Consider the following 24,921-nt stretch of genomic DNA (forward strand, 5'->3'; position numbering starts at 1 on the left):
ATGGTCATAGCCATGACTCAAAGCCAATATACTCTGAAGTACACACTTTTAATTGTATTTGTAATTGTATGTTTTAGACCTGAGTCATAACTGAGAATAATGCTAGTTATGTGGTACGGTGCTTGCCTCCTTACATTTCTGTAAAAAAGTTTTCTTCTAGAGGTGAGCGTTGGCTGTAGGCGCTCTAACAAGTTGCTTTTCTTTTTGTTTCTTTAATGACCAATCCTGCTGGCTAGCACGCCGAAGATCCCAAAATAAAAAAAAAACATTTTTAGAACTTGTTGATGAAATTTCTCTTGGTATTTGTAGGTCAGTATACAAAGCACAATGGTTTGGCACATCTGACGTCGTCACAGCACCGACATCCGAATACAGTGAAATAAGATAAATATAAAAAATTGTTTCTAAGAATCCAAGCTATTGTTCCCCGAAGCGGAATCCGCCATGCTAGGAAGTGATTTTTGTGGATACGTGTATATATATTGCTCTGCCAAAGCACAGAATCATGTACACTTCATCCTGGTTGACAGGTACAGCGTACACGATGGCTTTCGTGGCAATCATTATTTTCGGTAAGCGCTACACTTACATCGATTTGTTTTATGCACCAGCGAGAGTACCGAATGTTTGACGAGCTGAGTTTACGAAAAAGTTTTGCTTACGAAATAGTTGAATTTTATTCCCTTTAATTAATGCGTCCTGGATATGTAGCAAATCTATGGTGCATGTGAGAATAAATATTGGCGGGACTTAAGACAATTGGGAGCTCTTTAATCGCACAATAAGATAATAATGCTCCGAAATAAAATGTAGTCTAAGGTCCGTCATACATTCCACGACTGACGAGCAGTGAGGAGAAACATTTATAGAACTCAATGGAGTGAACAGGTAGTGTCTGGTTGCTCAAATGTACTTGGTAGTAATGATATCAAAGGCTTCAATAAGGTCGTCGGGTAAAAAAAAAGTACTTTGTAATACTGTTAAAAAAAGCGATTTAAAAGTAATTTAATTACAGGGTGAGGAGACGCTGCTTAAGTGTCAGTGAATAGTTAGCTTTTCACCCGCGTGCCTCCGCTCTTCAAACTTTTCACTTTCATCTAACTGCTTCTAAGCGCAACATATCTCTTCCTCCGGTTCAGTCAAAGCTCGTCCTCGAGCAACTACATTATTCAGCAGGCCGAGAGCAAGGTTTTACCCGGGTGACGTGGGCGTCCTGGGTCTAGCGGCACCGGCAATGCGTATTGCCGTTCCTCGCAAACTGCAGCAACAGAAGTGCCATGGTGCGTCACTCAAAAGTAAAACACAAGCTTACTTTCTGTTCGGGCATGAAGCGCAGTACGAAAACTGAAATGTAATATAATATAGTTATATGAAATAAAATTATTTACTGTAAAGAGCGTAATACATCAGTGGCGTCCATCGCGCCATCTTTGCGACATTGATAAGTCAATTTGAAATCGCCGCGGCGTAAATCCACAAAAAAACCTTAAAGCATGTTAAAAGCGATTGATGTTTGAGAGCGCTCTCTGAACGCAACCTTAAGATAACGTACACTCACTGAAGGCAGGAATCCAGTACGGTGAAGGTAATTGAATAGTGTAACCGTTGTAATACCGTCACATCTCGGCTGCGTTCGCTGTTCGTTTTGCTGCTTTTAAGAACAAAAAACATGGTATTATGCAAACTAAAGGGGAGCATACCCCCAAAATTTGGTCGTAATTTATTTCATTGATGTGAATTGAGCAAAATACAAAATTGCGCCGACCGGAATCGAACACATGTCTTACAATCAAGTACGTGGTGTTAATATATTTCGCCACAGAAGCGACGGGTAATGCGGTCTTTAAATGCGCTCGTATTCGTTTTGATTCAATGCACGAAAGATGGCGCGACGGACGCAACTGTCATGATCAGGGGATTATTGCAAGCAAATTTATTATACCAAGCTATTTCATTGCGTATGCGTTTTAGTTTATGCACTGCAATGTTTACTAAAAAAACATTCATCTTTATTTACTTCCTTTTTGTTGTGTTTTATTTTTATTGACGCCACCCGGCACTTCCGTTGCTGCAGTTTTCAGGGAATGGCAATACGCGGCACGAATCAAACAAACTTTAGAGATGACGTAATTGACGTCACCTAGACTTTCGAGGACGACGAAGGGACCGAAATACGTGCAGATAAATTTCTGGTTGTGGCCTCGCCGGCGCAGAGGGGTCCAGAGCCAAACGGAATCACCGAGAGCGTATGTTACTGCGATGCGGCCGTCATCGTAGCGTACCTTAATACGACGTTGTGTGCTGAGGGTTCTCAGGCGATCAAGTCGGCGCGCTTCTGCATGATAGAGAGTTTTTGAAAAGAATTTATTAGGATTGATGTAAAATGGCCTTACCTTGTGGAGAAATGTGCGTGGCGAGAGGGCATACGAAGATAATGGCGATTACCCGGTGGTCTCATGCTGGGCAGTATCATACGCGTACGCGGCAAACTGCAGCACTGTGTCCCACTTCTTATGGTCAGTGTCAACGTATATTGACAACATGTTCTTCAAGGTTCCATTCATGCGCTCTGTGAGGCAATCCCTCTGTGGATGATGGGGCGCAGATCCCGATAGCGCGAAAGAAGCTTTTTTGAAAGCCCAATAAGGCGAGACGGCACACAGAGCAACACAAGGGATGCCGGTAAGAAGGAGTTGTCGAGGTGGCGGCTGTTGTGCTTTTGATGAGAAGCTTGGGAGGCCTGGGAGACCGTAAAGTCATACTCCTGCAACTGCATGGCCCAACAAGAGTGTCGAACTGATGGATTGCGCAGGCAATAAGCCAACACAGAGAGTGGTGATCAGTGGTGATATTGGAATGACGTCCATGTAGATATCGCCGAAACTTTTGGACCGCAAACAGGACCGCCAGGCACTCCAACTCCGTTACTGTGTTGTTCCCTTCCTCTTTTGTCAAAGTGCGGCTTACATACCCATCAACGTGCTGGAGGCCGTTATGAAATTAGGTAAGAACCTCACCGACGCCGCTGACATCCCTGTGGATATCAGCAGGCGCCGCTGGGTCATAGTGGCACAGAACAGGCCCAGATGTTAACATATACTTCAGCTTCTGTAAGGCAGAGGCACATGCAGACGACCATATAAGTGAAGTGTCCTTGATAAGCAGAGAAGTCAAGGGATGGGCAAGCTGAGCGAATCGTTAAATGAACCGACTGAAGTAGAAGGGACAGGGTTCGCGCTAGTGGGCAATCTACATGGGGTTCAATAACGCACAACAAACAAGAACGTGTTGAAAATGCACACCGGGGGCTGTGTCCCTTCTTTGTTGTGCGCTATGAAACCTCATCTACGGATATAGGAACACAGGTTCAGATAGCTTCGCAGGTGTTTTAGAGTAGGGGTTGCAGGAACTCACGCACAGCATATATCATCTGTGGGTCGGGCCGTATTGCGTCTTGATCGACAAGAAATCCAAGAGAAGTGTTTTCCGTTCACTAAAATGACATTTTTTTGGAGTTCAAAACCAACCCAGATTGTGCAATGCAGGGGAGCCCAACACTGAGTAGTTAATTATGCTCATGATAGGTGTTGCCGCAAATGATGACGTTGTCAATGTAACACATGCTTACCTCCCATTTAAGGCCATGAAAGAGTGCCCAAGAACGGCTCAAATGTACCCATGAAATTGCATTATCCAAAAGGCATCACATTAAATTCGTACAGGTGTAACAAATTCTGACGTCTTCTGGGACGACGGATCATGGGTATTTGCCAATACGCCTACCATAGGTCAACTGACGAGAAGTACGACGCAAGCTGAAGACAATCAACGGCGTCTTCTACACGTGGAAAAGGGTAGACGCCTTACTTAGTGATACCAGTTAATCGACACAAAACGAAAACGCCGCGAATTATCGTTCTCGCGAATCTGCATAACTGGGGAAGCCCATGGAATAGACTCCCGAAGGACGTCTTTCTGCCGCCTGTCGGGTACTTGTTCGGCGATTACGCTCTGTAGGGAAATCACAATGTAAATTTTGTCAGATAGACGGTGTAGTGCCGGTGTTAATCTCATGTTTCGGAGAACAAACTGGCAGCAAAGGGGGAGTGGCTGGCTGAGCGAAGTCAAACACCGAATAATGCTAAGCGAAAACATGCTGTAATGCAATATGCCCGGATGACGTAAGCGATTTCTTTATGATACAGTCGATATTGGCAGAGAAGTCAGTGGCTGTCTCGCAGGCATGTCATCGACAGAGAACGGATGTTCAGAGCGTCATATGTATAAAATGAAGTAAGTGTCATGCCAAATGGGAGTAAAAACAGGTTCATTTGATGTGTTTAGCATCCACACGTGTGTTGTTCCCTCAGATTCCCTTTGTACAAGAGCATTCTTCTTCGCGGCGTTCTGGAACGTTTTCAACCAGCAAATAGTAAGTGTCTAAAACGCGATTGTCAGAAAAGCGAAATGGAAATGAGTGCTCCGTCGCGGGGGTCGGTTGAATTGTCCACAAAGGCAGCAAAGATATTGCGGCGAAGAGAAAAAGAGGTAGTAGCTTCATAGCCCTGGTGCTTCGTAGTTCACAGAGCGGCTTGAAAACGCGCCCCGGAGGGGGTCAGTAGCTCATTCGCCGCCGGTACTACATCGCGAATGATTGTAGCTCGGTCCGGCTCACAATGGTGGCGACACAAAACGCGTCATCTGGAGCGCACATTGATTGTAGGCGGTGTGGAAGGTAGTATACTGGAATTTTTCGGTTAGTTTTTGGGCAATTGGCTGGATGAAAGACGCCATGTCATCACGGTTGTAACCTCGACACTGGCTACGATTGCGACGTTGGAAAGACGACGAAAATTGGGGGCGATGAGCTGAGTTTTTAACACCTCAGACGTCCTGAAATGTAGGACGACGTCACACGGAGTGGCGAGATTTTCTTTCGTAATGCGTTAATTGTAGTCATCTTCAGCAATTCATTTCAGAAGGCGGTGAACCTTAACTTTTTCTCTCATGGCATGGTTAACAGGGTTGAAAATCTTTAGTACTTCTATGTACATGGTACATGTATCACCTGGCAGCTGGGCTCGTTGTGTAAGTGTTCGGTCTTTTTCTTGCGCGAAAAGAAGTCCCCAAAGTAGTTTCTCAGTTTCTCCATTAAAATCTTCCAAATAGTAAGGCAATCTGCGTGATTCTCGATCCACAAGAGTTCTGTGCCCGCAAGAAAGAAACCTACATTTCCCAGTTTCAAGGTCCTGTCTCAGCGATTATATTTGGTCACTCGTTGGTGATGTGCGAGCCACTTCGACATCTTGATCAAACGTTCCAGAAAACGTACGCGGCTCGCGTCGGTGCGGCCGGTGGCTTATTTCGTCAGGCCGTCCCGAGGAATTAGCTGACTCGTCGCAGACGTCCCCGCAGGCTGGTCGTCTCTTCCCGAGGTATTTATCGTGAGCATCGATGGCGGCCTGATGGGTCCAGGATCGATACCGAGCCAGAATCGATACCAGGAAATTGACATAATAGCGATTGGTAAAACATTCATTTACAGGGTACGTGGACATCGCGGAATGATGAGCGAACGATGCGCTTCTGAGGTCGCGTAAACCCGCTCTTCTGAGGGCAGCATATCATTATTTAACAAGTTGACAATGGCGCTACTGTGAACTGAAATTTAATTTACGAAACTTGTTGAAAATGTCAAAGCTGGACAGTACTGCATAAAAATATCTTGATATTTCAATACAAACTAGAATACGACACTCCCAGAGTGCAAACATATAACTTTGGACTTAATATGAACCTACCGAGAGAAACCTATTAGCGATCAACAGCTTCCAAAAAAATAAATAATTGTGTGAGTTATATTTTAGGCCTGTTACTTTCAATTGTTGTTTTTGCCCCTCAATATATTTTGCCTAATCTTGCCGGAAATCGCGCACTCATTTGCACAGTTTGGTTGTTCTGCAGCTTTTCTTGTCATTATCAGCTTTTGATTGGAACTCTCCATGTTCTGTTCTCTGACCGTAGTTGTGCTCTTCATTGAAAACAAGAAATATTCGTTAAATCAGGGTGTTTGGAAAGCAAAAGTAGTCTAGTGGAGCAGCCACAAAGCGCATGTTGTCAAAGCAGAAGTTGTGCCATTCTCTAGGAACTAAAAAAATATATAGAGAGGCCTGCTATTGTGCGAGTTTCTGAAAACATGGTTCGGTCACACGCAGTGATGTCTACACTATTGTACATGTTAAGATGCTACGAATATTCAGTAACTGGCAGCTAGTCACAGGAAACGATAAGTGCTCCTTTAGGTATATACAGCGTTCTAAATAATAATGCTGTCTCGTAGAGGTAATGTTCCACCGAGTTGGTTTTCATCATTACTCAGGCTGACACCATCATACGTATGGCTGAAAATGTAGAGCTAAGTGTCGGAGTTGCTACATTAGGTTACGTTTCATGTGTGCACCGAAAACATTTGTAGGCAATTGTGGAATACAGTGGTGTAAAAGGCAGGATAAGCGAAGAAAATTGTTTCCGTGACATTTTTACAGGAGCTTATCAAAGAAATTTGCTAATGCTTGTGTTGCTGAAACACAAAAATCTGTGACCTCAATAGGAACAAAGTGTTGCAGGTTTTGCGATTAGAACAAATTACTTTTCTATGTCCCTTTCAACGGATTACATCCTTTCAGGTAAGGTGCCTAACATAAAAAAAAATCCTGCATAGTAGAGTAGGTCCAAAAAGATCTGCCTATTTTGCGCGAAGCTAACATGCTGATAAAACTGTATGCCCAAGTGCACTCAAATGTAATGGCCCTAAAATAAAGGTGAAATCTTTAGCCAGTAGATATGGACTCCCCATATCATATTATGTGTTTAATGAAGCATGGTGATCAGTAGTTGAAACGGTGCGTACAGACGTGCTACCATTGAAAGGTTTTCTGAGGTGGCCTGCGTCCTTAATGACATAACGCTGTAGGATTTGCGTAAATTTATATGCCAGATTATAAGACGGTCAACGTGCCTTCTACAGAACATTAAGCGCGGAGAAAAGGAACATTTATTCAGGTAGGCGGTTCGAATTCAATGGTCTTCTATACGCAGGAATTATTGGACTCTCAGTTAGCGCACCCCTCGACGATCACCCCAGTAATCGATGCCAAGGGAAGAGACGAGGACAGATACCATTTGGATTTAATAAAACAACGGTGCAGTATATCTTTGTTAATTGTGTGTGCATGCATATTTCCTTTAAAGTTGCAGACGAACCGGGGCGTAATAGAAACATTGCTTCTGGTCTGAATTAATGTGTTTTGCGACTCTGAAAACATATTTTTTTTGAAAACTAACGGTACTTTAATGTCTGCTGTGATACTAAACAGTGCATAGTTTTCAACCTAATTGGCCATCAGGGATTTTCAAACTGAGGAGCCCATTGCTTGCAACAAGTGCGGCATTTCATAGTTATTTACTCTTACCGGCATGGCCAACATACTATGAATGGCATAATTTGACGTCTAGCTGAGTATACTGTTACTGGCGAGCGGAACTGTTAAATCAACACCCGACCGTTTCATGATAGTTTCTTGTTATTTGATGTTTCATTAAAATTGGCTGAACTTGGATGATTCAATGATAAAAGGAGATATAAATTTTGATCGCATGCAAATGTGTGCTATACCATGCTATGTTAAAAGTTGCCGTTACATAGTCGCCAAACGACTTAAACACATAAGAGCAAGCCATGAATATCGCTACTAAGCCCTGATGCCGTGAATTATTGCATATGCTTGTTTTTGGCGAGCAGGATAGCAGAATGGAATAATTTATCAGAACCTCTGTTATAGGCAGCAACCTGAACAACCTTTGAAAAAAAAGAAAAAAAAAAGCTATTTCTACTTTCCTCTAAAAACGTTTTTCAAGCATAGGGATTGTAATTGTATGTCCATGCAATGTACTCTGGAAATGCGCTTTCACTTTCTGTTGCCCGGTTTGTGTGCTTTACCTATTTGAAAGCTTGGAATTCTATAGCCATTACAAACATTGTTTAAATAATTACATTGCATAGAGTGGTGACTGAAACTTCTTGGGGAATTTGTATTGTTTGTACAATTTTTATCAATGAAGATCTGGTTTATACGTGTTACGTCCAACTACTATATATAGGCCTCAAGGTCAGCAGTAGGTATATATAATACATAAATAACTGAGTACTGCAGAACTGGCATGCGTAGTCTCATTATTTCTCAGAAAAATATTCTGAGTAATCAAACAATGAAAAGAGCATCAACGACTACTGTGGCGAACAGCAATTACAATACATATTTTGATCATAGGTTATTCTTCTCTAGACGGGCGAATCATAACAGCAAGATTCACCTAAAAAAAAAAAAAAGAACTGTGGTGTTACCCAGCCGTGAAAACAGGATTCCACACACACAAAAAAACCACTGGCACTCTTAAACAGTCGACTTTTGGACACTATCTCAAATATGCTTCTACCTAGTGTCGTTCACTATGCACTCATTATATGCATTACGCAACATTCCCTTAGTGCAAAACTCCCTTGAGATGCATTTAAGCGTAAAAGATAGTAACTGAATAAATAGAAGATACAAATATGTCATGCTACAGTCCAATAAAACGGTTTTGCTCAACGAGAGTGATTCTAAGGAGCACTACAGGCAGCTTTACCAAATCATCGTTCCATCTGGAAAGGTATTTGTGTAAGTACGGTATACTGCAAAGCGTGGAGACGCAAAAAGGTAAAAGCAGCTTGAGTGCTCTCAGATTGCAGTTTTGAACGCAATGCTCACATTTCGCTCTATTGTGTTAAATGCTCCGTCCTTCAGCAATGACATCATGTTTTGTGCGGCATCGGTGTCATTTGAGCGAGTAGTTACGGACCTGCCTATCAAGAGCGCACTGATTTGCTGGCGGATGGTGTGACGTCATGGGATCATGCCTTGGACGCAATGGCATGAGATGCCAACCTTTGAGATGGTAGTCTAAGAAGGGGTCACACCGCTTGGGTCATGTAGGGACGCTTGTAAGTCTTGGTTGGCTGAAGAGGCGCGTTATACCTATGTCTGGTGGTGAGTGATAAAAGGTGGTGTCGTGCGACTGCAGGCGATAAGTATGAGTTAGATAAGAAAGACACAGCCTAGATTATTGAATAAATGGGTAAATAAGAGCTTGTACGTAAACGAAAATCCGTAAATGAAGCTGCAGGCAGGAGCCATAAACTACAGGGTCATATCCCTAAAGTAAAATCTACAACGTGTGCCAAATATTTTAAATATTTTTTGATTCATATCTTTCTAGTGGTCGAAGGTAAGGTTTACGGTTACCTTCTCTTTTTAGTCAGGTAGCATGTGGGCGAAGTGGTGATTTATCATAAACTCTGCAACAAATTGAATAAGACTCGAAAGAAGCCCACCACAAAACCGCTGGGTCAAAAGTTGTTTTATTTGCTTATTCCGTCTCTTTGTCCTTTACCCATGCTTCGAGTCTAGTAATATATAAATTGCCGGATGAGCCAATAGAGCTGTCGGATAACCGCCATCTCTAATGACCCTTCCAGTACTACGCGATAGGTTCAAAAGCGAAGGGTTATTCATTTACGTGGAGAAGCATTTGTAATCAATGCTTTTTAAGGTGACTTTCATAGAAATGTTTGGGGTTACACAAAAGGACACGAAGCATTTAGCGCTTGCAATGTGAAGACGTTTGCTGACGACACCATACTTAGTGTTTCAGTAAGAATTCTCAAATGTATTATTGTCATATAAAACGACTCGTTCGGAAGAAAAGTGTTGTGGTCGGCGTTGTTATCTTTAATGTCATTGGCGGCGCTTTCATAAAAATGACAGGAATGGCTTTATGACATGTTCGCTGGCAAGTGATATGCCCAGTTAGGGATTGGTCGGCAGGGTCTTGCGACCTCACGAGACCATAAAAGATTGTAGGAGCTGCCACCTCGAATTTCTTTGAGACGGTTTGATGAGACGATAATCGAACCTTTAAGCATGCTTCGGCGATGGTGGTGGTTTGGGGTGTAGGGTTTAAAGTCCCGAAGCGGCTCAGGCTTTGAGAGACGCAGTAGTGGAGGACCGACATAATACAGCACTAGAGCGCCTTGCTTTTCGCCTCGATGGAAAAACGACTGCTGAGGCCGGGATTTGATCTAGCGTCCTTGGGCGTAGTAGCCAAGCGCCGTAACCATTTCGCCATCCCTACGGGGACCTCGGCGATGAGTAAGAGACGCTGACCTTAGGGCGCACAGGCATGTCCGTACGCTTTCATAAAGTGGGGTTTTATGGATAGCCTATGATTGCTTTCACAAGTTTTTTTCGGTGCCTAAGTGCAAATGTACTTCAATTTTGCAGTTCAATGAGAAGGAAACGGAATGCATCTACTTCTGCCAACCTCCACATTTTCACGGGACGTGGTTCTTTGGAATCATACTCGACGGAACGAGTTGCCAGGTATGTGATGTGACGAGCAACAAAAACGCCATGCAAGAATGGGGTTATGGGGGTGCACTTCAATCGAACACCTCAAATGACTCGTATCTGCTGCGTCATAACACAGTTGGAGAAAATATTTCCAACAAAGGAAATTGGGAGTACATTAAAGTTTTTTCATACGTCCTCCAGTTCCAATAGGGCCTCCAGTTTCAATAGAGCTCCAACCGCTGCTCGAGTGTCGGTAAAGTGGCTGATGTGAAACAGATAAACGGGCCAGGTAATTTCACCTTCAGGCATATAGGCAGAATAGTGCTAGGTGAGCTGGTTGATAATATGCAACATATGATGAACTACGTAAAGGGAATTTGTATATAGAGGGTCGAGCCGGCTCGACTGAACAGGGGTCAAGAGGTCAGGACCGGTCAAGGTACCTAGGACTCTCACTGATAAAGCCAGAGCAGAGAACCAAACCGAAACCACGTCTGTCACAATTTGAACCGAAAACGTTTCGCGGCAAGTAAGTAGAGCTCTACCTACTCTAACTTTAATTACTTGTCTTGCGCGCTCTTTATGACCCGGCGACAATATAATTAATCATTCAGTGAATCCCTTTTAAGCGGTGATTTCAATAGAAGGGTCTGCACATATGCGGTTTCTTCATCTCCCTTTACCTTGATTAACAGAGTCCTGCTGGTGAACCAGGATCTTGCCAAAGTGGGGTGTGCATTGTTAACGGAAAGGAGGTACCTGTCGACGTTAGCGGACCGCATCTTGACAGGAAACCAGGTAAGAAAGAAATAAAAACAACTACAAAGTTTCTTTGCTGTGCGCTTTTACGGATTAAATGAAGCTACGAAGATGAGCCAGTGACTTAGAAGGTTTAAAAGTGGTTTGATTTAATCAATATGGGTAAATACCTCAGGCATTGTTACCTAAATTAAGCTACTGTGAGTTGGTTTGGAGCAGAATTCGGTTAACTGTTCTTTTTCATTCTGTGGATGAAATGTACTATGTGCTTGCGAAGGATACGCAAGGTGTTTAATTGGTAGCATTTAAAACCGTCCTGAAACTTACAAAAAGGGTGGTTATCGCTCCGTCTTGCATATATAATGGTTATATTTGATGTCGTGGTGTTACCAAACAAGATCTTGCACTAATAGTGTAACAGTGAAACCTCGATGCGGGGATTCAGTCAGAGAAAAATATACTCATTATATCAGGGACAATACTTTAATTGGAGACACTTATAGCTTCTCAGTGCCAAGTGAAATGAATGCTAAAAATAGACTACGCTAGGGTTTATATAACTGTTTATATAAAAAGAAGCGTGCACATCCTCTGGCTGCAGCGCATGTAAAAACATTATCCAAATTGTACCGTCTTGTGGCCTCTGCCCTCATCAGTCTTTGTTCAAAGTAACCTTTTTTTTCTTTTTTAAATCACATGTACCATCGATGATGAAGGTGAGTATGAAAACGTTAACAATTCTTAAAGGCCACAGCACGTGGTGGAAGCTAGCAACGAGAATATAAACGCAAGTTTAAGGTAAAGAAAGAGATTTGAAATGCCAGATCGACGTTTTAAGTTATACAAACTATATGCATCTCAAGTTTATCTTTTTAGCTGCCGATGCTGCCGATGCGCCACCTGAATGGCAGCCCTAATACTGTCGACTTGAATTTCGTATTAAGTTATCGCTTTCTGAACAAGACCTATCGCTATCCAACATGAAGTGCGTTCCTGTTGCTGACACCGAGTAAGGACAATATGGATGTATCGCCGCCTGCGATTCGCTAGCTGTTGATCGCACCAGGCGCATGCATACGGCGCAAGAAAATTCCATATCAGCACTGGCAATCTCAACAACGTTTCAAAACCTCCCTTGCCCCAGGTTAAGCAACACGTTGCAGCGCTTATCGTAAGCTCGCTTTTTACTTTCGTTGGGAAGGTTCCACTGACGACGTTACGCCTGTAAACAATAGAGCCTTGCGTAGCAAAACCCTGGAGGATTCGGAGACAAGGTTGGGCAGTAAACAATTTGGGTTGTATAGGTCAATAATTTTCACGGCACCCCATATTTGATATGTACTGGTTTTGCTGGTACCTTCGTAGGGATATTCGCACCAGTGGCACGCGGGAAAAGGTTGGGAGAAATGACTTCCGTTGCAGGTAAACATGTGGGAACTCCTCAGCTAAGAAAAGAGTGCTAAATGGGTTGGCCCTTACGTTCGAAGCATGCATCGATGTTTTTGGCGGTTTCTTTATGTAATTAACTTTAATCCTATTGGTAGGCTTAGGAGCAGGCATCACAGTGCTTCGTAGAAGTGCACCTCACCCATTTTGTGCAAATAATTATTGCGATAATAGAATTCAAGACTAAAAGCAAAAGTGCACACCACATAAAACTGCCGTGGTGCATGGTTCAAGTGTATATTTGCGAGAGCATGCATCGGGGAAATATTTCTCGCTCCTATCTATAAAGTGGACCGTGCTAAGAGAATTCTCTGTTCTGGAAAAAAGGTGATCTGGCGGCTAAGCCAACGCCAGCGGATGCCGGAGACGTTGAAGCGACTTCACCAAGCGAGGCCACAGAAGCGACGCCTGCAAAGCCTCCGACACCTGAAGATAGTGAGTTGTTTCTTTCAATAGGGAAATTTAAATGAATTTAGCAATTGTGCAAATGTTCATGGATATGCTAAGTTTAAAATGTGACGGAGAGAAATGTTTTATCTAAATACTGCTCTTGAGCTTTTACGTTGGGTCTGGGTTCACAGGGATCAGTATTCAATATTTGGGCTTTCGCGTTGCCTCGAGAACTATGCCCCACACATTGTCATTGAGAAAACATAAATTAAAATCTTAAATATTGGTTCCCTGTCGCAATATATGATAATTAATTCACAAAGTTCATAGCATGGAGTTTTTTACCTGCGCAATTGTGGCTTTTCCTGTTTAAAGTTGTTCTTGCACTCCAAAATAAAAAAAAAACATGCAGCGTCTAATAAAAATTAGTCCAAGAATCGCTGATGAATTTTCCGTGATAACTAAGCATAGGTTGCATAAATAGCTCTATGGATTACTGCACCATTTCACTCGTGCAGACTCCTAGGAGGAGGAAAGCAAACTCCGTAAAACATAATGCCGTACTGTAGACAACACCTAGGTGGCTTTGCTGCTCTTCGCTTGTTCGGGAGTTCTCGGATAGTCTTTTCTTTGATACATGCGTGTGAAATGGCGCAGTGACAGTACAATTAGGCTCCGAAACTGTCACCAACTCCAGTTTCCACATTTACCAATAACTGTTTACCTGGCTTAAACAAGCAGATGTTGAACCGTATTGTCACGTGTTTAAAACTAATATTGCTTCACACTTAGTTGTTTTGTTCATGCCGCACATAATTATTTGACCTTTTATACAGAAGTGACACAGTCAGAGGTTTTTTTTTTAAGTTACTTTAGGTCTCACTATAGTTTCTTACTTGATTATTACGAAGCTATCTCAGCTTCAACATTGCGGCCATATCGCCATTTTATGCAGCTAAAAAAATAATCCAATAAGAACGTTGACCCTTAGGGCGTTAATGTACTGGGTCCGAGAATGCGGGATCGAATCCCTGCCATAGCGGTCGCTCTTCGAAGGAGGAGAAAAACAAGGAACCGGTGTGCTGTGCGATGTCAGGGCCCTTAAAAAACCCGAAGAGGTGGTCAAAATTTCCGGAGCCCTGCACTGCGGCGTCTCTCATAGTCTGAGTCGCTTTGGGACGGTCATCCCTACAAACCAACCCGCCGGTACATCGCCCACAACGCCCCTACAGCGCAAGAGCTCGAACATGTCGGTGACGCGGCGCAGGAGATTTTGTGCGACCACGCCGGCTCGTACCAGTAGACAGAGTCTGGGCGCAGTGAGTTAGATAAGGGGGCTTTGGCTTGCGAGTGACGCCTTGTCTTGTAAGGCAGAAGCAATGTGCATTGCCAAAGCAGCGTTGGAAGGCGCTGCAATTATGCAGGATCGACGTTTTTGCACGAGTAAATCTGCTACCATGTTAACAGAATATATAATTAGGCAGTCAAGGGAGAAATCTTTCCGCAACATGCCACGTTACCATTAGGAACCACTGCAGGTGCTTTGATCTACACGGTAGCCACTGAAAGCTGTCCCACAATTCTGTATTAGGTATATTTTCTAGCCAGAAAAATAATTACCTGCCGAAGGTTCCAAGATAGACGTCTCTCTATAGCTGTTTTTGAGTGCATCGAAATGGGGGCGCATTGTGGTTGACATATATAAAGCTCTCAGTGCCTTTTGAGGCATCACTCCACACGACTCGAATTGATGCAGCCAACCGGCTCAACATATTCGAATACTAGAGATTACGAATTTGACAGAGTATGATTGGTCGGACTCCCTTACTGAGCGATCGCACTGCACTTGCAGGTGATTCGTCTAGTCGGTGTTTACAGTTCGAGCAGAGTGGATTGTAGCCAGGTCACCGGTGTGGACCAAGTGTGCAGACGCATTGGTGAAATAATTAGTTTTCGTATGCGCAAAGGTATAAGGCTAACGTTATGCTTATCACATCGCCGAATACATAAACACGCGCCGACTTGAACGTCCACTCCGTCCTGCAGAGCCTTTTTTAGTTTCCAATACCGAGTTCCCCTCGAATCACTCCATCTCGCGGTAGCACCAACGTTGAATGAATGATACCTTTTTTAACTCTCACAAAGTTACATGAGTAACAAAGGAGAGAGGGCGCAGGGCTAAAAGCTGCATTGGTGCAGCTTGAGAGCCACCCTGCGCCCTCTGCCGGAGTATATAGTCCAGCAGCTGATCACAACGGCAGTGGAAGAGCGCATTCGCAAGCACAAAGAAATAGATCCACAGAATTCCTTAACATTGCATAAAGTTATGCCTCTATTATCAGTCGACATAATTTGACAAAAGAAACTACTCAACATTTTTATGTACAGGAAACGCATTTATAATCAACCGAGATACAATTCAAGTAGAATGAAGGTACGCAAAGCTGTACATATATGTTTTAATCACGATGCGAATACTATGCACATTCAAACAAAGGAATAAGTGTTACTAATTTATGCTGTGAAGTCTTTTCAAGTATGATGTTCTTCTTGTGCGAAATGTTAAGGTAATGGGGTAGATTGTATATCAGTGAATGCTTACCGTGTAGTGCGGCAGAAAGGTACGGCCCATGACATTTGTTCCGTGTATTATAAGAAGGAATCGAACGAGTCAGGTTCAGACTTGATAGGAAGAACTCAGAACGTTACCCTAAACACTCCCCTCTTGCAAATATGCTCGTAAACATGGTGGACGTTGCCTCGTTTACTCGCTCTGTGGCACGTAAACGAAGTGTTTTTGACGCCTTTGCAAGGAAGCATGGGCCGATGCGCCAGCTTAGTGGCTGCCCTGATCCCGCCGACTTGAATTTTGTATGAGGTTGTCGCTTTCGGAATAAGAGCTGTCGCTATCCCCATGAAGTGCGTGCCTGTTGCTGACGTCGAGTATGGATAATTGTTGTGTATCGCCGCCTGTGATGCTGTAGCTTTTCATCACACCACGCGCATACCGCACGGGCAAATGCCATATCGGCACTGGCAATCTGAGCATCGTTTCAAACTCTCCCATTTCATAGGTTGAGCAGCGCGTTGCACTGCTTGTCGTAAGCTCGCTTTTTGCATTAGTTGAGAAGTTTTCACTGACGACTTTACGCTTGTAGAAAATCGCGCTTTTGCGTAGCGAAAGCCTGGGGTCTTCGGAGACAAGGTTTGCGAGTGCAAAAATTGTGTTGTACAGGTCAATAATTTTCTCGGCATCCCATATTTATATGTACTAGTTTTGCTAGTACCTTCGTAGGGATATTCGCAATAGTGGCACGCGGGAAAGACTGGAAGGAATTATTTTCATTACAGGTAAACATGTGTGAACTCCTCAGCTAAGAAAATAATATTGAATTGGTTGACATTTACGTGCGAAGCATGTATCGATGTTTTTGGAGGTTTATCTACGTTATTAACTTTAATGCTATCGGGAGACGTATACGAGCAGGCTTCACAGTGCTTCGTAATAGTGCGCCTCATTCATTTCGTGCAAATAATTAGTGCGATAATAGAGTTCAAGACTTAAAACAAAAGTGCACACCGCATAAAGCTGCCGTGGTTCAGAGTTCATGTGTATATTTGTGAGATAATGCATCGGCGAACTGTTTTTCTCGCTCCTACGTGTTAAGTATACAGTGCTAATAGAATTCTCTGTTCTGAAAAAAGGTGATCTGGCGGCTGGGTCAAACCCACCGAATACCGAGGACGTTGAACCGACTCCCCCAAGCGGTGACACAGAAGCGACTCCTGCCCTGCCTCCGTCATCTGAAGATAGTGAGTTGCTTCTTTCAACAGAAACATTTGAATAAATTTTGCAATTGTGGGAATGTGCACGATTGTGAATAGTGAAAAATGAGACGAAGAGAAATGTTTTATCTAAATACTGTTCTTGAGCATTTACGTTGGATGTGAGTTCACAGAGATCTGTATTCAATATTTAGGATTTCGCATTGCCTCGCAAACTATGCCCCACACATTGTCATTGAGAAAATGTAAATTAAATTCTTAAATATTTGTCCCCTGCCGCAACGTATATTAATTATTTCACAAACTTCATATCATGTAGTTTTGTACCTGCGTAATTGTGGTTTTTCGTATTTAAAGTTTTTCTCGCACTCCCAATTCAACTAAAAACATGCAGCGTTTAATGAAAAATACGCCCAAGAATTGCTGATGAACTTTCCGTGGTGACTAAGCGCGGTTGATAAATGGCTCAAGTGATTATTGCAACTTTTTACTCGTGCAGACTTCTAGGAGGAGGAAAGCGAACTCCATAAAACAAAGTGCCGTAATGTAGACCACTCGATGGCTTTGATTCTCTGCGGTTGTTCTGGTGTTCTTGAATAGTTTTTTCTCTGATACATGCGTGTCAAATAGCATAGTGACAATCCAATTATGCTCCGAAACTGTCATCAGTTCCAGTTTCCACATTTACCAATAACTGTGGATGTGACTTAAACAAGCAGATGTTGAGCCATATTGTCACGAGTTTAAAGCTACTATTGTTTCAAACTTAATTGTTTTGGTCATGTCGCACATTATTATTTTACCTTTTATACAGAAGTGACATAGCCAGAGGTTTCTTTCTGTTACTTTAAGCCTCACTATAGTTTCTTACTTCATTATTACGAAGCTTTCGCACATTGAAAATTGGCGCCATATCGCCGTTCGATGCAGCTAAGAAATATAATCAAATCAAAACGTCGAAAATGAGCGTTACGTCCAACCATCCTTTCTCAAACAGCACTTCTTTAGCCAATAGATTCCATCAGTAACATGATAATCGTCTACACTAGGGTATTTACCACTCACTCGTATTTTTTTTCTGGCTATTATAGCGCGCCTAATTTGATACCGTTCTCAATAACGGGGAGATACAAAATGGCTGCTTACCGCTGGATGTGCTGGATGTTCTCCGGCGAAGCTAGTGAAAGAAAAGAAAAGCCGATGACTGAGCCTAGGACATATATTCAAAACTGGGAGTTTACTCAGTCTGCCCTCACATTATGCATTTGCGGGTTGTTACTAGGCCTTCAATGATCTAAGCAAGACATAAGAAATACAAAGTTATCTTTTCCGCAGTGGTCAGGCTTCGATGAATGAGAACCCCAAGTTGCACTTGTTTTGTGCGGTGATAATGCACGCGAAAGAATTTTACATGACCGAAATTTTTGAAGCTCGTCATTACGACATTCCGCATAGCAGAGCTCGCTTGGTAACGTTCAGCATTAAAGCAAACCTAGGCGAAGGTTATTTTTTGAAATAACTCGTTAAGCCCTTTTTCTTCTTCGAGCGCATGCAGCATACGCACAGTGAAATACGGTGAACTGCAAGTTCAATTTCATACATTCGTCATAATAAAACATAATTTAAAATGCCTGTAGTTTTGCTATTTTCTTCACTTCTGCTATCATCGCACTCACTGAAAATCAGTTTTTTTGATACTCTTGCTTATAAATGCACAATTTACTCCTTCCTAATAACATTGGGTAGTTTTATACACCACTAGGATGAACGCGCTCTAACGTTTTGCTACCCCTATATTTCCACAAGATATACGCAGAGAGACTTAGAGCTTCAAAATTTTAGCGCTGCTCTAAGACAGATGTAAAATTCTCTAAAACTTCGCAACGATCATATGTCTAGGTAAATCAAAATTTAAGCGCATTTCTTTAGTTAGTTTGGTTTTGCGATATGCCGAAGTAGAGAACATCAGAGAGGAGTGATATGTATTTATGTGCGGTTAAACTCTACTCCGTATCATTCGGCATAACGGTCCTTCAATTAGCACTAAGTATGTTCGCAGTATTTGATTAGTACAATTTAGGCGTTACCATTGTGCTTCGTCCAACATGTCTCGAACGGTGAGGGGCGACGCGAACACGCTTCTGTTCGGCGCCAACAGATGTCACCATAGACAACTTGTTGACTCCTTCATCCCTGCCATTAATTAAAGGTATGATGTAGCCACGATAATAGCTCCTTTTTCAGGCGCCCCTTTTGTTTTTACACTATCGTTCGTGCACTCTGCTGGTCGCTGCATTCCTACAACATTAATTTATGGCTCATTTGTCTCACACATATGCTCAAACATTCATAGCATATGGCTGGAGACTACATGTCATAAGAACTACCTCTATAAAGCCCAGTTTAAACCAAGCCGTCAAAACGTCCTTGTGTGGCTTAAAAGTTGCACGTCTGATAAGGGGTAGAAATATCTTGAGCGCTAATACCGCCTCACCCTTTCATTAGGTAGCCGCCAACTTGGGTAACCGTCTACATAGCCTCTATTCCAACACTCCATATGATCTTCCAACTTCCACACGCGGAAGGCACGCTCGAGACTTTCTGCTCACGACTACAGCGTACAACTGATACTGTCCCTTGAATTTCTACGAACACACGTCCACCCTTCTCTTTTCCTCACATTTTCTCCTCACAAATAGGCGCATTCCTCTCATACGCTTTTAATTTTACCTCTCTGTGGGGTGCATTCTGAACGCCCACCATTAGATTGCCCATTTTAACGCGAAAGCCTTTACCCGCTCATACTCGCGGTGGCCGTTCGGCCATACATTCAAAGGCTGAAAGAAAAGAAAAAAGAAAAAGAAAAACAGCTGGTAATAACAGTAACACAGTAGTTGCCACCCTGGTAGTTAGCAACAACATTGAGTTGCTAGGTAACACTCTCCTCGATCCTCGACGACGGGTGACGGCGCCGAAGCGCATGCACAGCTTTGACGTCACCTGCACCGGTAGGCGAAGCGAGTACTCGCTGCGACGGCGCTCCTTCAAGAGACGTGTCGTTGCAGTGGAATGAATGAGTCGGATGGATCCCAGGTGGCCGTGATTCTGCACAAAGCGGTTCAGATAAGCACACGAAGGCGGATTCCCTCAATACCAAATGGAGCAAGATCAATGAACGAATGCCTCAACGGCGGCTCTAGGCTTCTCCTGGTACTGAGGCGAAAGATGCGGAATGAAAGCGTTTGCAACGGCGCAATGCTTCGCCTGGGACAAAAGCTAGGGAGGCAGAAAGGAAGCGCCAACAGTGACTAACTGGCAGCCATCTGCAGTCGATGCGGCGTTTTAAAGGCTTTCATCTAGTGCACGTTAGGCTGTCAAAGAGCCTCGATAGTTTTTCTTTTATCTTAAGTAGCCATCCTCCGGGTTCATTACTTCATAAACCGATTCCATTTGCACTATAGGTGGTGGTGGTAACTATGATGAGGCGGGATGGAGTACTGGACACGACGTATGCCAGCCTGAGCGAGCGGCGGCACTCTGGTATCCAGGAGAATGGGTAGGGGACGGTTGAGAGGAGGGGGGGGAGAGGCCGCGCAAGCAATAGTCCACAGAGTCAGGGGCCGAAGCACGGAAGCACCGCGAGGAGGTCCGCAGAACACAGAGGGTTATTCTGGGTGCCCCGCGGGTAACGCACACAACACAAGTGCTACCACGTCCGGCAAGTCCCAGCCCTGTGCAGGGTCGGCTTAGGTGCGAGCAGCATGCTGCTCGATAAGCATCCTGGTCTCAAGAGAGATCAAGACGCCGGGGTGACTGTAGAGGAACCGCAGTATACTGTCACGTCAGAATGTCCGGGTGGCAGTTGGGGCGGCCGCTGGGAAACCGCTGCCTGGGCAGCGGCGCGGCGGAAGGGGTCATCTGGGAAGATGGCACTCCGAGGACCGTGAGCGTGAAGCACACGGGACACTGTCTCTGGGTATACCCTGGAGGCAGCGGAAGGAACCGCAGTGTTACCTCAGCCGAAGCTGAGGCGCGGCGGGGGACGCTGCAGGAACCGCTGGGCAGGGCGGCGCGTTGAGGCCCGAGAGCACGAGATTCCCGGGGTTGCTGCCGAAGCAGCAGGGAGGGCCGCAGAAGCGACATGTGACGCTGGATGCGTCGAGGCCCACGCACCTTGCGGTCCACGGGAAACTGGCAAGAGCCAGCAGGACTGCGCCCCCGAAGGAGCAGCAGGGAGCCTAGGCGGAGAGCCGCGAGTGCGGACCAGCACTGGGGCTCGCCTCGGGAGACGTCGGTGCGCCTCAGGCGAAGACCAAGGTCAAAGGGGGCCGCACTGAAAGCTCCTAAAGGGAGGAGGGTGTGCTGGCAGGGCGTGACCTGGCATCCCCCGCAGCACGGGACACACTCGCACGCCCAAGGGTCGGGGGTTAGGCTGGGAGACGGATCCGGGCTTTGCTTCGGCTAGAGGGCTGGACGAGACAGCGAGGATGGACCAAAAAGGACCAGGGAATTTTGACGGTAATCACCGGAGCATAGGAGGACTGAAGGTCGCGACGGGGCGAGCAGAGCGAGCCAGCGCAGGAGGGAGGCGAAGGCGAGTGAGCGCTCGGCGAGAGCTGAAAGGCGACTGACGCGAGACGAAATGCGCCGAGTCGGCAGAGAACGAAACGCACGTCCGCTCCCCTCAGAGGCGAGCGAAGAACCTATAGATCGTTCTGGCCACTCAGCCCAAGTCACTAAGCCGCTAGTTGCATCTTTTGGCCCACGCCTTGTTCCCTTTCCTAATTCCTGAAAGGGTGCAGCACTCCGCATCACAGCATGCTATCCCTGTGCAACCGGCATGATCGAACTGCTCCATAGTAAGCTCTAGAGTACCCTCACTTCTCGCCTGGATCGCGAAGACTGGGCTGACAACCTTCCTATGGTGCTCCTTGGCCTACGCGCCGTTCTTCGTCGTGATATTGGCTGTTACGCGGCAGACCTGTTTTTTGGTGCACCACTGCAGATTCCAAGAGACGTTTTGATTCCTTAGGTTACCGCGTCCAAGCACCAATAGTACCTTCAACGCCTTCAGGACCGTATTCATTACCTGTGCCCAGTCTCGCCATGGTCAGGTCTTTGTGCATCCAAACCTTGCGACCTCGACGCATGCTTTTCTATGGCGAGGCGCTGTAAAGGCGCCTCGTACCCTCTCATACGGCGGCCCGTACCACGCCCTCAACAAGAAGACCAAGTTGGCGACTATCCTGCGGGATGGTCGTGAAGAGGTAGTCTTCTTGGATCGCCTCAAACCCGATGCCTGGAAACAGCTCCCCAGAAGCTCTCCTCGGATGTTGTTGCCTTATCTGCCAACGTACCTGCCACCGAAGAACCCTCATCCCTGCGCCGTTGGCGCCCACCTTTCGCATTTCCGAGTGAATGTGTGTATGTGGGAGGGAGGGCTGTAACGCTCAGCGACGCGGTAAAGCGGAGGCGCTATGATCGGCGTTCTCACCCTGCGAAACAAGAAAATAAAGATGAACGGTGCGTGCACACCACGCACAACACGGGCTGTTCAGTTTGAGAAGCATGCTACACTGGTGCCCCGCCGGGGTGGTGCAGTGGTAAGACGCCCGACTACTGGCCGGAGTACCCGCGTTCGAACCCGATCACGGCGGCTGCGTTTCGATGGAGGCAACACGAAGTGGCGTCCGTGTGCTGTGCGATGTTAGCGCACGTTAAAGATCCTCAGGTGGTCGAAATCACTGCGTAGACCTCCACTACGGCTCACCTTTCTCTCCCTCCACTTTCACTCCCACCTTTCTCCCTTCCTTTACGGCGCGGTTGAGGCGTCCACTGGGAAAGTGTGACAGATACTGCGCCTTTCTCTTCCTGTGAACCAATGATTAATATTATTATTATTATTACTACACTGGTCCTCTTGTTCTGGTGCCCCGCTGCGACCTCGTAAAGTCCATACTAGGGGATTTACATCTCCACTTTGCAACCAGTTACTCGTAGCGTCTCTACTACTGCATTCCGTGACTGGCAGGTAGAATGTTAAGCCGATTATGCCTACAGCGAAAACTATAAAACAAAAACTGTTGAAACGGCCTTCTGCCCTGCGCGATAAAGCTTAAAACTTCCTCATAAACCATGTATTTTATTAGCGAACATTAGACGATTGCATTTAGTGACTGTGCTGCACCGTTATTCTCATCCTTGACGTCTTTCCGGTAGATTAATTTGCCACAGAAACGGATTATAACGTGATAGTGTTAGAAAAATCATTTAGCAGATTGACTGCTTTGTGGAAAATAAAATTTCCAAGCAAAGTTCCAGTAGGTGGTAGTCAGCAGGTGACTTGTCCGGGCATTGAGTGACTAGCGGGGCGAATAGAACATCGTGTGGCTGTAGTCTAATGGGGAGGTTTATATTTACGTCGATGGTCGTTAACGTCTTAAGAACACATGTTAACAAGTATGTTTGGGCGATAGAGGGTGAAGTAAAAGGCTATTGATCAAGCGAGAAGCAGAGTGAATGAATGTGAACGATCTTAAGCGGAAAACGACTAACCGGGACCATAAACGCTGCTGTGTCCCACCCTTAGATGTGAAGTTTAAGAAGCCTCCTAAATGTTTGTTTCGTGCTGCGTGCAGATGCTCGACCACCACCACCACCGGGAAGTCCAGCACCTTCAGCCGACGAGGAGGCAACCAATGCTCCCGATGGCAGTGAAGAATCCTCAACTAAAAATCCAGATGATGATGAGGAAGAAATTTAAGACCGTGAAATGGCCTATGGAAAAGTACTGAATAGGCGGGGTTTAAAAAGAAAGGTTACGCCTTGCCTTCCACGTGTTAATAAAAGTTTTATTCCATGTTTCACTTCTGGAGTTTGCATTCTTCTGCAGGACAAGGTCATCAAAAATTCATCGCGGGCACGCCATGTCTGCAGAATAGTTCTAACGGCTTTGTCGTCCTGCTTTTGATACAGTTATAATTCAAAAGTAATTATCTTTATAAAAAAAGTATTTATCAGTTGCTATGAAAAAGGCACGTACATGTGACAACAAAATCCTCGCTACATGCTATAATATTAAACAGCAAGATATGCGTTAATGGCCATTTCAGAATACAAGCAGCGGCTTTAAGGGGGGAGGGGGGAATGAAATGAATGGAATAAACAAATTGTAGAACTTTCTGAGTGTGAACGACTTCACGACGATTTAACCGTTACGTAAATAGGGCATGTAAGGAGTATTCTGTGCACGACATTTAATTTTACCAATCGCTTAAACACATTTTTTTTTTTTTTGCAAGATAAGGTGGAAATGTTATAGAAATTTAGAACAGGTTTATGCTCTACGCGGGCAGGTATGTTGAAGAGGGAGGGAGCAACAGAGCGGGAAACAAATTTTTCCACATCTTCTGTATGAACGCATGAGCGACATAAATAAGGTCTTTTCTCTAACGCCTAATGACGTCAATAGCGAAACATAAGGGCGCAGCATTGCTTTATAGTTGTATGCTTTCTTTTTTTATAAGGGCCCGGGAAGGGGGGCGGATGCAGTGCTAGACCTGTAGAACCTGATACATTGCCACCACAGGAGGAGCATTTACGGTTAACAGAAAACTGAGGTATGAATCCGCCTATAGAAAAATCATACCATAATAGTAAGATGCAATTTATTACTAAATGAAGAAGCACCTAAATACCTTCTCTTTAGAAATACAGGTGAGTATGAAACATACGTGAAGGTGTGAAAAAACATTTGTAAAAGGTGTTTTAATAAATAACCAGTCCCGAGGAAAAAAATATCAGAGCTTATAATTAGCCTTCTTAGCTGGCGTCAAAACGCACCTCGTCGTCGTCTTTTTCTCTTTTAAGAGATCAATAGACTTCAGCCTCTGGATGGTGCAGCTAACCTGTATTTGCGATTTTTTATGCGGTCTCCTCTGCACGAGTGCTGCAATCAAGTGATGAAACTGGACAAATCTAGAACTAGGAAGTACCTTTAGGATCTAGAATGCGATGCGGGTCTAATGCTGGATCAGTGAAAAATTTGACCGGTTACCAGTTGCATCATTTTTCTTCCCTATTGCTCATG

The 24,921-nt window shown here is 44.6% G+C and overlaps 2 protein-coding genes across 2 annotated transcripts; both read left to right on the plus strand.

The window, feature by feature from the left end:
* The first annotated feature begins 479 nt into the window (after positions 1–479).
* On the plus strand, positions 480–12,673 carry LOC146195794 (uncharacterized). Its single transcript, XM_084596864.1, has 5 exons — positions 480–572; positions 7,099–7,202; positions 10,383–10,481; positions 11,147–11,249; positions 12,576–12,673. The coding sequence occupies exons 1-5, from the start codon at positions 506–508 to the stop codon at positions 12,671–12,673; spliced, it is 471 nt and encodes a 156-aa protein (XP_084452990.1). The 5' UTR covers positions 480–505.
* Positions 12,674–12,958: 285 nt separating this feature from the next.
* LOC146195795 (uncharacterized) lies at positions 12,959–23,688 on the plus strand. The gene is made up of 3 exons (XM_084596276.1): positions 12,959–13,091; positions 16,752–16,859; positions 23,471–23,688. Exons 1-3 carry the CDS (start codon positions 13,014–13,016, stop codon positions 23,624–23,626), a joined length of 342 nt encoding a protein of 113 aa, XP_084452402.1. The 5' UTR covers positions 12,959–13,013; the 3' UTR covers positions 23,627–23,688.
* The last annotated feature ends 1,233 nt before the right edge of the window (positions 23,689–24,921 follow it).

This window comes from Amblyomma maculatum, chromosome 3 (assembly GCF_055883805.1).
Source record: "Amblyomma maculatum isolate TAMU_Amacu chromosome 3, ASM5588380v1, whole genome shotgun sequence".
NCBI lineage: Eukaryota > Metazoa > Arthropoda > Arachnida > Ixodida > Ixodidae > Amblyomma > Amblyomma maculatum.